Raw genomic sequence first — 13,031 nt, forward strand, 5'->3', positions numbered from 1 at the left:
CGGTGTCCTCATTGCTTTGACCATTAGTAATCATTATTCATTCATTCATTCATTTATCCGACGTCAGCTGGAGGCCCTGCCCGCGCGGGGCATGCGCTGAGATTTGGGAGGCCTTCCGGGATGCTGCGCTCCAGCGGGGAAGGCCGACTGGGGCTGAAAAAGCTGGAGGTCAGGACACACCCGCAGGGCAGCAGGTGCAAGAGACAGACAGGCCTGGGTTTGAAGAAGTCCAGGTTCTGCATTGTGGTCAGGCCCAGGGGCTGCACAAGCCGGGCCTCAGCTCCTTCTCCTGGGGGAGGGCAGGGAATTGGGGGGAGCCATAAGGGTGATGCCAGGGTGAGGCAGACCCACCATCGCTAGAAAATATCTTCCGGGTGCACCACTGCGAAAGCACCCCACACTTGGGAGTCCCTCGACAGACAAATCAGGGGCCTCCAAGGGAGTCTTGCTGGAGGGGGCACTTGCAAGGCTGGGTGGAAGCAGCCAGAGACCAGGGTAAGGAGTGAAGCCCAAGCTTGTGGGGCCTGCAGAGAATGGCAGGAGGATTAACTGAGCACTTACTACGTGCCGGGCACTGTGCTGTTGTTACGGCGGGTCCTTGCTCCTGGAGCTCCCAAGATCGCGGTGGCCACTTCCAAGATGGCGGCAAGCCTCGTGTTCTCTGACCTGGGGTTCTTGGCCTCACGGATTCCAAGGAATGGAATCCTGGGCCCTGCGGTGAGTGTTTTAGCTCTATTAGAAGCCGTGGGTCACGGAAGAGAACCGTGGAACCCAGCGACCAGTGTTCAGCTCGATCAGGACGAACCCAGGCAGTTAGCTGTGCAGGAACAATGGCGAGCCTCTAGCCGGATTGGGAGCGGCAATGGGTGTCTCCCTGGATCGCGCGCACAGCGGACACCCTGCCGGATCCGGAGGGTGGAAGTCAGCGGCGGGTCTGCGACGGCGGCAAACAGCAGTGGTGGACGGCGAGCGAAAGCTCAGCTCAAGCCGTAACAGACACGGACCAGAAAGAAGAGTGTGCAGTTTCAAGTTTTAATAGAGTGAAAACAGAGTTCCCATACAACGGGAGGGGACCCAAAGTGGGTAGCCGTTGCTGGCTGGAATGCCTGGGTTTCTATCCCGATCATTGTCCCTCCCCCTGTGCTCTCAGGTCATAGATGATTGGCTATTTCTTTACCTCCTATTTTTGCCTAACTAGCACTTTAGTGAGCTCTCTTTACTACCTGATTGGTTGGGTGTGAGCTAAATTGCAAGCCCCGTGTTTAAAGGTGGATGCGGTCACCTTCCCAGCTAGGCTTAGGGATTATTAGTCGGCCTCGGACATCCAGCTAGTCCTGTCTCTCACTGTGGCTTGCATGCTTGCACCTCCTGAATCATGGTGGTGGGCCCTTCACTGATATTTAAGGATTAACTTTTTTTTTTTTCATTTTTGAGACTAAGTCTCACTCTTGTCGCCCAGGCTGGAGTGCAGTGGCGCAATCTTGGCTCACTGCAACCTCCACCTCATGGGTTCAAATGATTCTCCTGCCTCAGCCTCCCAAGTAACTGGGATTACAGGCGTGCACCACCACGCCCGGCTAATTGTTGTATTTTTAGTAAAGACGGGGTTTCACCATGTTGGCCAGGCTGGTCTCAAACTCCTGACCTCAAGTGATCCGCCTGCTTCAGCCTCCCAAAATGCGTGGATTACAGGCGTGAGCCACCTCGCCCGGCCAAGTATTAACTATTAACTAACATCTCAGTTCCCTCGTTCACGCTCAGGCTAACCTCTAAGTGTGTCCACGTGCTTGGCACTCTCCTAAGCACTTCTAGTCATGCAGCCCACTCGAGGCAATATTCTCAAGCCAGTGTTGTTGTGCTCCCCACGTTACATGTAGGGAAACTGAGGAACGAGAGGCTAAGGTTACCGGACAGAGTTACCCGGCCAGTTAAGCGGAGGGGCTGGGGTTGAGACCAGGCAGCCTCTGCCTCCAGACGTCATGCCCTCCGGGGATGCGATGGGATCTTTGGTGCAGTCTTGAGAACGAGTATCTCCACTCTGCAGGGTGGGGTTGGGGATGGGGAGCTCGGAGAGAACACATCACGTGTCCCTGGTCACAGGGCACATGTGTGCGGCCCGGCCAGGGGATAGTCCCAGGTGCTCAGGACCTGTATTCTAAACCGCTCCAGTGTCCTGTCCCATGATAACACTATTTCACAGAGGACCTGGGCTGTGGCCCAGACACAGTAAACAGCAGGAGGCTGAGCTTGGAGGGTGGTGAATGTGAGGCTGAGCTGGGGGGCAGGGTGAATGTTGGTGGGGGGTTGCTGTTCCGCCGGGGTGCCTGGAGGCAGGTTTGTGGTTTCAGCCCTACCCTCTCCCCTCCCAGGTGGCTGGCCTACGTCCTCCTGCTGCTCCTGGAGCTGCTAGTCTGCCTCTTCACCCTCCTGGGCCTGGCGAAGCAGAGCAAGTGGCTGGTGATCGTGTAAGTGCAGGCAGTAGGGGGACCCAGTGCTTGCCTGGCACTCTCCTGGCAGGCAGGACCTCAGTCTTACAACTCTCCTACACGGAGGACCGTGGTCCTTCAGGGCTGGGTACACACGAAGAAAAGAGAGTCAGAGCAGCCCAGGAGGGAGGCGGGGACAGACCTGAAAACAGACAGCCCTAACAGTATGAAGTATGCTGGAATCATGGCAGAAATAATCATTGTGTTTGCAATAAAGATGAGGATGAGGCCAGGCGCGGTGGCTCATGCCTGTAATCCCAGCACTTTAGGAGGCCGAGGTGGGTGGATCATGAGGTCAGGAGTTCGAGACCAGCCTGACCAACATGGAGAAACCCTGTCTCTATTAAAAATACAAAAATTAGCTGGGTGTGGTGGCATGCACCTGTAGTCCCAGCTACTCAGGAGGCTGAGGCAGGAGAATCGCTTGAACCCGGGAGGTGGAGGTTGTGGTGAACCAAGATCACACCATTGCACTCCAGCCTGGGCGACAGAGTGACACTCCATCTCAAAAAAAAAAAAAAAAAAAAAAAAGGCTGGGCGCGGTGGCTCACACCTGTAATCCCAGCACTTTGGGAGGCCGAGGCGGATGGATCACGAGGTCAGGAGATCGAGACCATCCTGGCTAACACGGTGAAACCCTGTCTCTACTAAAAATACAAAAATTAGCCAGGTGTGGTGGCGCACGCCTGTAGTCCCAGCTACTCGGGAGGCTGAGGCAGGAGAATCGCTTGAACCCGGGAGGCGGAGGTTGCAGTTAGCTGAGATTGCACCACTGCACTCCAGCCTGGGCGACACAGTGAGACTCCATCTCAAAAAAAAAACAACAAAAAAAAACAGATGAGGATGATGATCTATTGAGGGTCATGCACGCTGAGTCCTTCAGTTGCCTCCACCCCATGAAGGAGCTACCATAAGGCTCCATGTGGCCGGTCAGGGACCTGACTAAGAGCGCAGAGGGTGGCCAAGTCCAAGACTGAGCCGTCCTTAAGTGTCGTGGCAAAGCCGCAGGACCACACTGATTTCACAGCTCGCTCTACGCGCCCGACACTCTTCTCTGCACTCCCTGGAGCATCTCATGCCCCCTGTGAGGAAGGTGCTTCCTTCTGCCTGTTTTTTATTTTGAGAAGGTCTTGCTTTGTTGCCCAGACTGGAGTGCAGTGGCATGATCACGGCTCACTACAGCCTCTGTCCCCTGAGGCTCAAGTGATCCCCCCACCTCAGCCTCCAGAGTAGCTGGGACCACGGGCTTACACCACCACTCCCGGCTAAGTTTTTTTTTTTTTTTTTTTTGAGCTGCAGTTTGGCTCTTGTCCAGGCTGGAGTTCAGTGGCGCGATCTTGGCTCACTGCAACCTCTGCCTCCTGGGTTCAGGCGATTCTCCTGCTTCAGCCTCCCAAGTAGCTGGGATTACAGGCATGTGCCACCACACCTGTCTAATTTTGTATTTTTAGTAGAGATGGGGTTTCTCCATGTTGGTCAGGATGGTCTCAAACTCCTGACCTAAGGTGATCCACCCGCCTCAGCCTCCCAAAGTGCCTGGATTACAGGCATGAGCCACCGTGCCTGGCCTAAGTTTTGTATATTTTTATAGAGATGGAGTCTTGCTATGTTGCCCAGGCTGGTCTCGAACTCCTGGCCTCAAGTGATCAGCCTGCCTCAGCCTTCCAAAGTACTGGGTTTACAGGCATGAGCTACCACGCCTGGCCCTTCTCCCTGTTTAACAGAGGGAGAGACTGAAGATCAGAGAGGTTGGGCCACTTGCTCAGGGCCACACAGCTAGAAGTGCTAGAGCTGGGATTTGAACCAGACAGGCCATTCTCATTGGAGGAGTCCCTGTATTGTCTCTGGCCCTGGTGGGGTGAGGCGGAGTTGAACCTGTACCTCCATTGCCCCTGAGAGAGTGGGAGAGACCCCGCGAAGGCTTGCAGACCCATAAACCTAGCCAACACAGGGCAGGTCTGGGACTGGAAGCCAGGCCTTCAGTTTGGGGACCCCTGGGTGCCCTTCTTGCTTATTGGTCACCCTACCAATGCTGACACGCCCCCTGCACCCCTCCCCATCCGGAAAGTCCAGAGACTTTCAGATTTCAGCCCTGGCACTGTCTCCCATTCTCAGAGGAGACAGGGGAGAGCCAGAGGCTGATCAGGCTGTGGGTGGACTTGGGGGAGCCTTCGGGGGAAGTGAGCCCAGAGGTGAGCAGTCACCGTCCCAGGGTCCTGGAGCTGGGATCCAAGCTGCGACCACCCAGCCCAGGGCCCTGCTCATACCCCACACCCTGCTCATCTGGGCAGGAGCCAGATGTCCAGCTGGACATCAGCAGCCACTGGCCTACCCCCAACCACTGAACTTGCGTTTCCCTAATTCTGATCCTCCAGGCTCCAGAGGTGGGTGGAGGTGGGGAGCGGCTGTGATGGGATTTGGGGTGTGGAAAGAGGCTAGGCTAGGAGATTAAGAACCCCGGGCTGATCCTCCCTCCCCCACTCTAGGATGACAGTCATGAGTCTCCTGGTTCTCGTCCTGAGCTGGGGCTCCATGGGCCTGGAGGCAGCCACGGCCGTGGTGAGTGCCAGGGCCGGGCCATTGGGCTCTGGGACTCAGGGGGCCTGGAGACTTCAACTTCTGGATCTCGGGATGGCATGGCTTAGTAGAGAAAGGAATTGGGGGGCACGATCACAGCTCTGAGGTTTAGGGCTTGTTTCCTGGGTCCTGAGTGGGTACAGATTGGTGTCCTGGACGTTTGAGCTGTAATGGAGGAGGGGCTGGAAACCTGGATTCCTAGGTCTGAGGGAGGAGGGGCTGGGGGTCTGGACTCCTGGGTGTGAGGGAGGAGGAGCTGGGGGCCTGGACTCCTCTGAGTCTGAGGGAGAAAGGGCTGGAGAGTCTGAACCCCTGAGTCTGAGGGACGAGGGGCCTGGGGCCTGGACTCCTGAGTCTGAGGGAGGAGGGGCTGGGACCTGGACTCCTGGGTGGGGAGGGGAGCTGGGGAGCCAGGCACTGGGTGCTGTGGGAGTGTGGAATCGGGGCAGTTTTGGGTTTGAGCCCCTTTTCTGCTGCCTCACGCAGGGCCTCAGTGACTTCTGCTCCAATCCAGACCCTTATGTTCTGAACCTGACCCAGGAGGAGACAGGGCTCAGCTCAGGTGATTTCCAAGGGCCCGGTGGGTCTGCCGGGTTGGGCAGTGCAGGCCCTGGCTTCCTCAGGCCTCCTCTGTGCCCGGTCCTGCCCAGGGTGGGGTGGGGGTGCAGCCCGCCAGGTGAGACCCAGCCCTCTGGAAGGGAAGCAGGGCTCCTGGCCACTCCCCAGCTCGGAGCCCTCCTGGAGCCCCGCCACCCGCCAGACCCTCATCCCTTCTGCTCCAGCTGGCAGCGCCTCTCCTGGTGGGCTGGAAAAGAGGGCAGGATAAAGATGCCGGTGCCAGGAAGAGAGAGGAGGGTCAGGAGAGGGTGCTCCTGGGCGTCAGGAATGGGGAGTTTGGCCCCCTGGAGAAAACTGGGGAGCACCATTTAGTCAGGGGTTCCCAGGGAGTATAGGGTTGCCCACCAGCGCCTGCTCTGGCTGTGGCAGGAGCAGAAGGGACGCGGGGCTGGCGGGTCTCTGAAGGTAAGGCCATCGGGCTCCAGGGCTGGGCTGAGGCCCCTAACCCTGCTAACCCGCCAGTGCCCGGCCTTCCCCCGGGAGATCCCTGGGGGCCCAGGCTCATGGCCTCCTCCCCTCTCCTCCTCCCACTTCAGACATCCTGAGCTATTATTTCCTCTGCAACCAGGCCGTCTCCAACCCCTTCCAACAGGTTAGGGCTGCGGGCAAGGGAAACGGGTGTTGAGGGAGCCAGAAATCTGGACTCTGAAGGGAGGGGGCGGGGCTGGGGCTGGGGCTTGGACTCCTGGGTTCCGGGGAGGATGCAGGCCAGGGGCCCGAGTGCTGTGTCCGGAGGAGAGGAGAGAGGGCCGGGGGCGTATACTCCTGGGTCCTCCTCCCTCCCTTTCTCTTTCTGCAGAGGCTGACTCTGTCCCAGCGAGCTCTGGCCAACATCCACTCCCAGCTGCTGGGCCTGGAGCGAGAAGCTGTGCCTCAGTTCCCTTCAGCGCAGGTCGGTGGGTGGGCGCTCCCCAGACACGCGGACCCCACGGGGAAGGCGGACGGGGCGGGATGGAGCTGTGGGGCGTAGGCGGGGCTGCAGAGCTAGGCGGGGCCTTGGGTTGTGGGCGGGGCCGCAGGGCGGGGCCAGGGCGATGGGCGGGCCTGAAGAGTTCGTGGGAAAACGACCCCTCCTCGCCCCGCAGAAGCCTCTGCTGTCCTTGGAGGAGACTCTGAATGTGACAGAAGGAAATTTCCACCAGTTGGTGGCACTGCTACACTGCCGCGGCCTGCACAAGGTGAACCCCTTCCCCCTCCCAATTTCTTCTCCCACGGGGAGCCTCTGCCTCGACCCACAGAACTACCTCCTCCTGCTCCTTGGACCCCTGCCACTGCGCCTGAGGATATCTCTGGATCCTCTGTTTAGATGACTTATCTGTCCTATATCTATTCTCTACCTATTTATAACCTGTCGTCTACCTACCTATCAAGCATTATCCATATTCCTTCCCTCCTCCCTCCCTTTCCCCCCAACTCCCGCACTCCCCGCTGGGTCCCCATCCCACCCTCCCCGTCCATTCCTGCCACCTTTTCCTTCCTTGTCTTCTCTCCTCTCTCCGTCCTCCTGCCTCTCCCTCCCTCCTAGAGGCTGCCGCTTAGTGAGTTCTGGAGCAAGACTGCCTGGGTTCCAGTCCTACCTCTTGACCAAGGGCAAGTCACCTAACTTCTCTGTACCTCAGTTAGTTCCCTCACTTATAAACCTGGGATTGCAAGAGTGGGCACCTGTCCAGCTCCCCTGCGGCGTGTGCTGTTCATACACTGGACAGGCAGGGGTGGGCAGGGTGCCCAGGAGGAAAGATATCTGGTGTCCTGCAGGCTCCAGTTTGGGCTCTGCCGCAGGCTGCATGGCCATAGGCAGGTGAGCATGGCTCACTCTGCTTCCCACCCGTACCGTGAGGAAGGACGAGTTTTTTTTTTTTTTTTTTTTCACTGGATGGCTGTGAGGATTGAAAAAAAAATCCCCTTATAAAACAGTAGGAGCTGGCCGGGCGCGGAGGCTCACACCTGTAATCCCAGCACTTTAGGGGACCCAGGCGGTTGGATCACCTGAGGTCAGGAGTTCAAGACCAGCCTGGCCAACATGGTGATACCCCGTCTCTACTAAAAATAGAAAAAGTTAGCCGGGCATGGTGGTGGGCGCCTATAATCCCAACTACTCGGGAGGCTGAGGCAGGAGAATCGCTTGAATCCACGAGGCAGAGGTTGCAGTGAGCCGAGATTGTGCCACTGCACTCCAGCCTGGGCAACAAGAGCGAAACTGTCACAAACAAAACCAGTAAGAGCTGTTCTAAAACACACACCCGAGGATGCCTTTCCCCGGCCAGTCTTCCCATCAAAGACCTCACATGTGCATAGCTTCACCAAGTACCTGACCCTGTTGCGTTTTACAGGTGGTAACTCATCGATGCCTCATAACAATGCTATGAAGAAGGAACTATGATTATCCCACCTAACAGGTTAGAAGATGAGGAGCAGAGTTGAGGGACCTTCCCAAGGTCACACGGCCAGCCAGCCCGTGCACACTGAGGAGAGAGGGACCTTCCGGAGGGCCCCGCCCTCTGCCCCCCACAGCCAGGCAGTTGCCCAGTTTTGTCCTTTCTGCTTCTGGAATGTCTTCATCCATCTACTCTCAATGCCCAATGCCCCCGCTGCAGCTGAGGCCTCGTTCTCTCCCCTGCAGAAGGAAGCATGGCCCCCTCCCCATCCATCCCCCCATGAACCCTAGAATAGGGCTGCCAGATTCAGCAAACAGCAAACCACTCTGCTATAAGTACGCCCGGTGCAATGCTGGGGAGATACTTATACTAGAAAATTATGTATTGGGCATCCGATACTCAAATGTAACTGGAAGTCCTGAATTTGATCTGGCAACCCTACCCAAGAGGGATTTGTCTACACCATCGCATGGATCTGAGCTTTCCCTGGTCCGGCTCAGACAGACCCCTTCTGTGGCTCCCACTGCCCCCCACCCTTCTGGAACTGGCATTCCAAAAAGGGAGTGGGGAGTAAGCACTGAAGCCATGCTCAGAATTGCTGACTATTGAGCTGAGAAAGGCTCGGCCCCCACCCAGCCCAGGGCTGCCCTGATCTTTTGCATAAGGATAAACTGGGGTTCAGGCACTTTTCTGTGGCCTAGGCAGAAACTGGGCTGGAATACAGGCCCCCAGACTCCTTTGTGGAGGGAGGGAAGGGAAGGAAGAGGACAGATCACTCTACCCTTCCCTACCACTGCACCCTGAGACCCTGGGTCTCCATCTCCCCTGTCAGGGTGTCAGGGTCCTCACAGATTAAAATCAAGAATAAGCGGCGGGGCCGGGCACCGTGGCTCACGCCTGTGATCCCAGCACTTTGGGAGACCAAGGTGGGCGGATCACCAGAGGTCAGGAGTTTGAGACCAGCCTGGACAGCATGGCGAAATCCCATCTCTACTAAAAATACAAAAAAAAACTAGCCGGGCGTGGTAGCGCACCCCTGTATTCCTAGCTACTCAGGAGGCTGAGGCACGAGAATTGCTTGAACCTGGGCGGTGGAGGTTGCAGTGAGCTGAGATCGAGCCACTGCACTCCAGCCGGGGTGACAGAGTGAGAATCCGTCTCAAAAAAAAAAAAAAAAAAAAAATAGGAGGGGGCTAGGGATGGGTGCCTCGTGTCTATAAACCCAGCACTTTGGGAGGCCCAGTGGGGCAGATCAGAAATCCTTGAGCTCAGGAGTTCAAGACCAGCCTGGCCAACATGGTGAAACCCCATCTCTATTAAAAAAAAAAAATCAACAATAAGGGACATGAGGGATGAGGATGAAGGAGGGTGAGCGCTGGAGCCTAAGAGAATCAGCTCCAGTATTGCTTCTGCCCCTTCCAGACAGTGTGACTGGGCAAGTAGCTTGCCTTCTCTGGGCTGCAACTTCTTTCCACCATTGCAAGAGGCGGCAGCGTGAGAGGGTCAGTGTCTGCCTGGCAGGGCTGTTGTGAGGATGAAGGACAGTGTGCATGTACCAATACTCTCAAAACAGAGCCTCCATTGCCCTGACAGGTCCCTACCCCCACCCTCACTGGCTTAGTAACAGACACCCCACCTCAACCAGGTGCTCCTGCCAGAAACTCAGGCTCTTAGCTCCCACAACCATTCTCAGAACAAGTTCTGTTGGCCCTTCCTCTGAAACCTATATGGACTCCCACCGTTGTTCCTACCACCATTGCTGTGCCCCGGTCCCCGCATCCTAGCCACCATGACCATAGGGGCCTCTTCCCTGTCCCCCCTCGCCTACCCCCATCTGTCCTCCATGCAGCAGCCAGCCAGCCGGGTGATCCTTTTAAAACACAATCCGATCAAGTTCTTCCTCTGCTTAAAACGCTCAGTGATTCCCCTTAGACGTGGATTAAAATCCCTGTTCCTCGCCCTGACCTACAAGGGCCTGGGTGGTCAGTCCTGGATCTGTCTGCCTCTGGCCTCAGCCCCTCCCAGCTTCCTCTGCACAGCCCTCTGCCTGGCTCCTTCCTGGAGGGCCCATCCCTGCTAGTGGGGACACCCGACCTACCCCTGCCCTGCACTGACCCCCGCCCTCCTACCTCGTTGCACACCAGCCTCTGAGATGACCTTCTCGGTCCTGTTTACCGAAGTTTCCTGGTACTGGGGGCAGCGCCTGGGGCAGAGCAGGCTCTGTCAACCCCCACTGAATACATACGCTGTGCAGGTGCTTAGCACTCGGTGAAGGCCGTTTCTGCTGATTTCTTGGGACGACAGTCATCAGAGCCAGCATTTGTTGGCATGTTGAGTGTGTATTGTGTGCGCGGTGTCATCTTGAGCCACTGGTTGGTTTTTCGACGTGCTGTTCCACGTGCTCTAGGCCAATGATTCTGCCCCCAGGGACACCTGGCCGGGTGAGGAGTTCTGCCCCCAGGGACACCTGGCCGGGTGAGGAGTTCTGCCCCCAGGGACACCTGGCCGGGTGAGGAGTTCTGCCCCCAGGGACACTTGGCCGGGTGCCGAGTTGCTGTTGGTTGTCACACTGCGGGAGGGGGTGCTCCTGGCATCTGGCGGGTGGAGCTGAGTGGGGCTGCTCAGCACCCCACAACACACAGGGCAGCGCCGTCACCACAATGAATGATCTGGCTCAAAATGTCAGCAGGGCCCAGGTTATGAAGCCCTTGCCCCTGGACCAAGGTGGAGCTGGCGGTGGCTGGCCTGTGGGCGCTTGGTACAGGGGAGGATGCTCTTGCAGGAGGTGCCGCTGCCGGGAGGGAGAAGGGAAACGGGAGTAGCAGTTCTCAGGTTCCTGGGTAGATGAAGATGGAGGAGAGGGCCCAGGGCTGGTGGGAGATGCTGGACTGGTTCTGCATGTGGGGTGCTGATTGGGGAGGACCCATGTGAAAGGGAGATAGGGGCCTGCAATGACAAGGGCGGGTGCAGCTCAGTAGAGGCCAAGTCTGGAGGCTGGGCAATTAATTCCTGAGTGCCAGGCCTATCACACCAAAGACCCCACTGTACCCACTGTATTCTCAGAACTGCCCTTTGATGGGGGAAACTGAGGCACAGAGTGGTCAGTTGACGTGTGCAGTACCACAGCCGGGAGGACGGTCAGACTGGTGTGCACAGTGTGTGCCGATGGGGGAGGGGGTGGGGGCACATGGCCTGATGACGCCCTCCCCTCAGGACTATGGTGCAGCCCTGCGGGGCCTGTGCGAAGACGCCCTGGAAGGCCTGCTCTTCCTGCTGCTCTTCTCCCTGCTGTCCGCAGGAGCGCTGGCCACTGCCCTCTGCAGCCTGCCCCGAGCCTGGGCCCTCTTCCCACCCAGGTCAGGAGCGGGGGAGGGTAGGGTCCTGGGAAGGGAAGAGGAGGGGCAGCACCTGGAGACCACGGTGGCAGTGGGGGTGGGGGGTGCAGCCTCCTGATGGGTCCCCATCCCGCCTCTCTGCCATGCCCCGCATCAAACCCCAGTGACGACTACGATGACACAGATGATGACGACCCTTTCAACCCTCAGGTACTGGATGCCTGGGTCTGAGGGAGGAGGGGCCGGGGCCTGGATGCCTGGGTCTGAGGGAGGAGGGGCGGAGGTCCTGAACTCCTGGGTCTGAGGGAGGAGGAGCTGAGGGCCTGGCCGCCTGGGTCTGAGGGAGGAGGGGCTGGGGTCCCACAGTACAAAGCCAATTCCCACTCCATTCCCTCCTCTCCCCCGCTACCCCGAATCTCCTAGCAGGAATCCAAGCGCTTTGTGCAGTGGCAGTCGTCTATCTGAGCCCCTCCTCCCGGCTGGACTGGAGCCTGGCTCCCCTCTTCGGTGAGCTTCCAAGGGCCACCCCAGCTCCTGCAGCCGGGCCTCTGCCCCCCTCCCGCCCTCCGAGCTGCTCCAGGCATGGGCTGCGTGCCTCCTGCTGGGTGGATCGCACCGGGCAGGCCCTCCAGCCTGCGTCACTGCCCTGTCTCTCCCTCTCTCCGCAGTTCCTTCCCTGGCTGCCGGAGGAGACCCCACTAACCCAGCCTGCCTGGGCTCTGACCACTAACACTCTTGGCCATGGACAGCCTGCACAGGACCGCCTCCCTGCTCTTGGCCACTGTGCTCCCATTTCTGTCCTTGGCCTTGGGAGTAGCTGAGGGGGCAGACTAGGGAGTAGGGCTGGCAGGGGAGGGGGCAGACAGCCTCGCACCCTTCATCCCTGGCTGCCGGTCCCATCCTTGGAGGGACTAAGCTGGGGGCGGGGGACATGAGTCCCCCTGCTGCCCCTGCCACATCCCAGTGGGCTCTGACCCCCTGATCTCAACTCGTGGCACTAACTTGGAAAAGGGTTGATTTAAAATAAAAGGGAAGACTATTTTACAAGCAGCTGGGTCCTCCTTATTTCTCCTCTCCCTTGATTTGGCCTCCTGGCCAGGGCTGGGACATCCTCCCTGCTGTCCTCTCTCCCCTGGCCTCCCAGCTGCCAGGAATTTCTGCGCCTGTCCAGGCTCAGCAAGGGGTCCAAAGACATTGTTCTTTAAAAAAAAAAAAAATCAAAAAACAAAACGCTTTCTTCTGATTCTAAAAGTAATACACGTGTCCTGACACAGGAAGACACAGGCATCTCTGGCACAGAATAGATGGCCTAGAAATAGATCTAACTGTGTGTGTGTGTGTGTGTGTGTGTGTGTGTGTATATACACACGCATGACAGAAGACAGATTTCAAGTCAGTGTGGAAAGGACGGTTGGTTTAGCAGCAGGAGTGACATATCGGCTCTCCATCTGGCCAGAAACTTCTATAGATAAGATGGGTGGAAGATCTAGATGTATGCAAGTAAAGGCACAGAAGAATTTCTAGAGAAATTAGGAGGGTGGGCATGGTGGTGCATGCCTGTGGTTCCAGCTACTCGGGAGGCTGAGACTCCTTGCTTGAGCCCGTTTCGAGGTGGCAGTGAGCTGTGATCGTGCCACTGC

At 57.7% G+C, this 13,031-nt stretch overlaps 1 protein-coding gene and 1 long non-coding RNA gene across 20 annotated transcripts in view; one reads left to right on the forward strand and one right to left on the reverse strand.

Annotated features, from left to right (window-relative positions):
• Nucleotides 1-2,360, reverse strand: part of LOC117977091 (uncharacterized) — a 23,420-nt gene extending 21,060 nt beyond the window's left edge. The window contains exon 1 of the long non-coding RNA XR_010110934.1: nt 562-2,360. This is a non-coding gene — a long non-coding RNA (uncharacterized LOC117977091). The remainder of the gene's footprint in view (nt 1-561) is intronic.
• TTYH1 (tweety family member 1) overlaps nt 1-12,438 on the forward strand; it is a 21,581-nt gene extending 9,143 nt beyond the window's left edge. For 2 of the 19 annotated variants that reach the window (XM_063600635.1, XM_008955600.4), the window contains 10 exons: nt 2,370-2,465; nt 4,973-5,045; nt 5,550-5,625; nt 6,218-6,273; nt 6,481-6,573; nt 6,767-6,859; nt 11,270-11,412; nt 11,556-11,601; nt 11,815-11,898; nt 12,060-12,438. In XM_063600635.1, the coding sequence (XP_063456705.1) occupies nt 2,370-2,465; nt 4,973-5,045; nt 5,550-5,625; nt 6,218-6,273; nt 6,481-6,573; nt 6,767-6,859; nt 11,270-11,412; nt 11,556-11,601; nt 11,815-11,856 (718 nt within the window). In that variant the 3' untranslated portion in view covers nt 11,857-11,898; nt 12,060-12,438. The other 17 variants (XM_063600636.1, XM_034946424.3, XM_063600633.1 and 14 more) reach the window with 13 other exon arrangements.
• Nucleotides 12,439-13,031: the final 593 nt, after the last annotated feature.

This window comes from Pan paniscus, chromosome 20 (genome assembly GCF_029289425.2).
Source record: "Pan paniscus chromosome 20, NHGRI_mPanPan1-v2.0_pri, whole genome shotgun sequence".
Taxonomy (NCBI): Eukaryota; Metazoa; Chordata; class Mammalia; order Primates; family Hominidae; genus Pan; species Pan paniscus.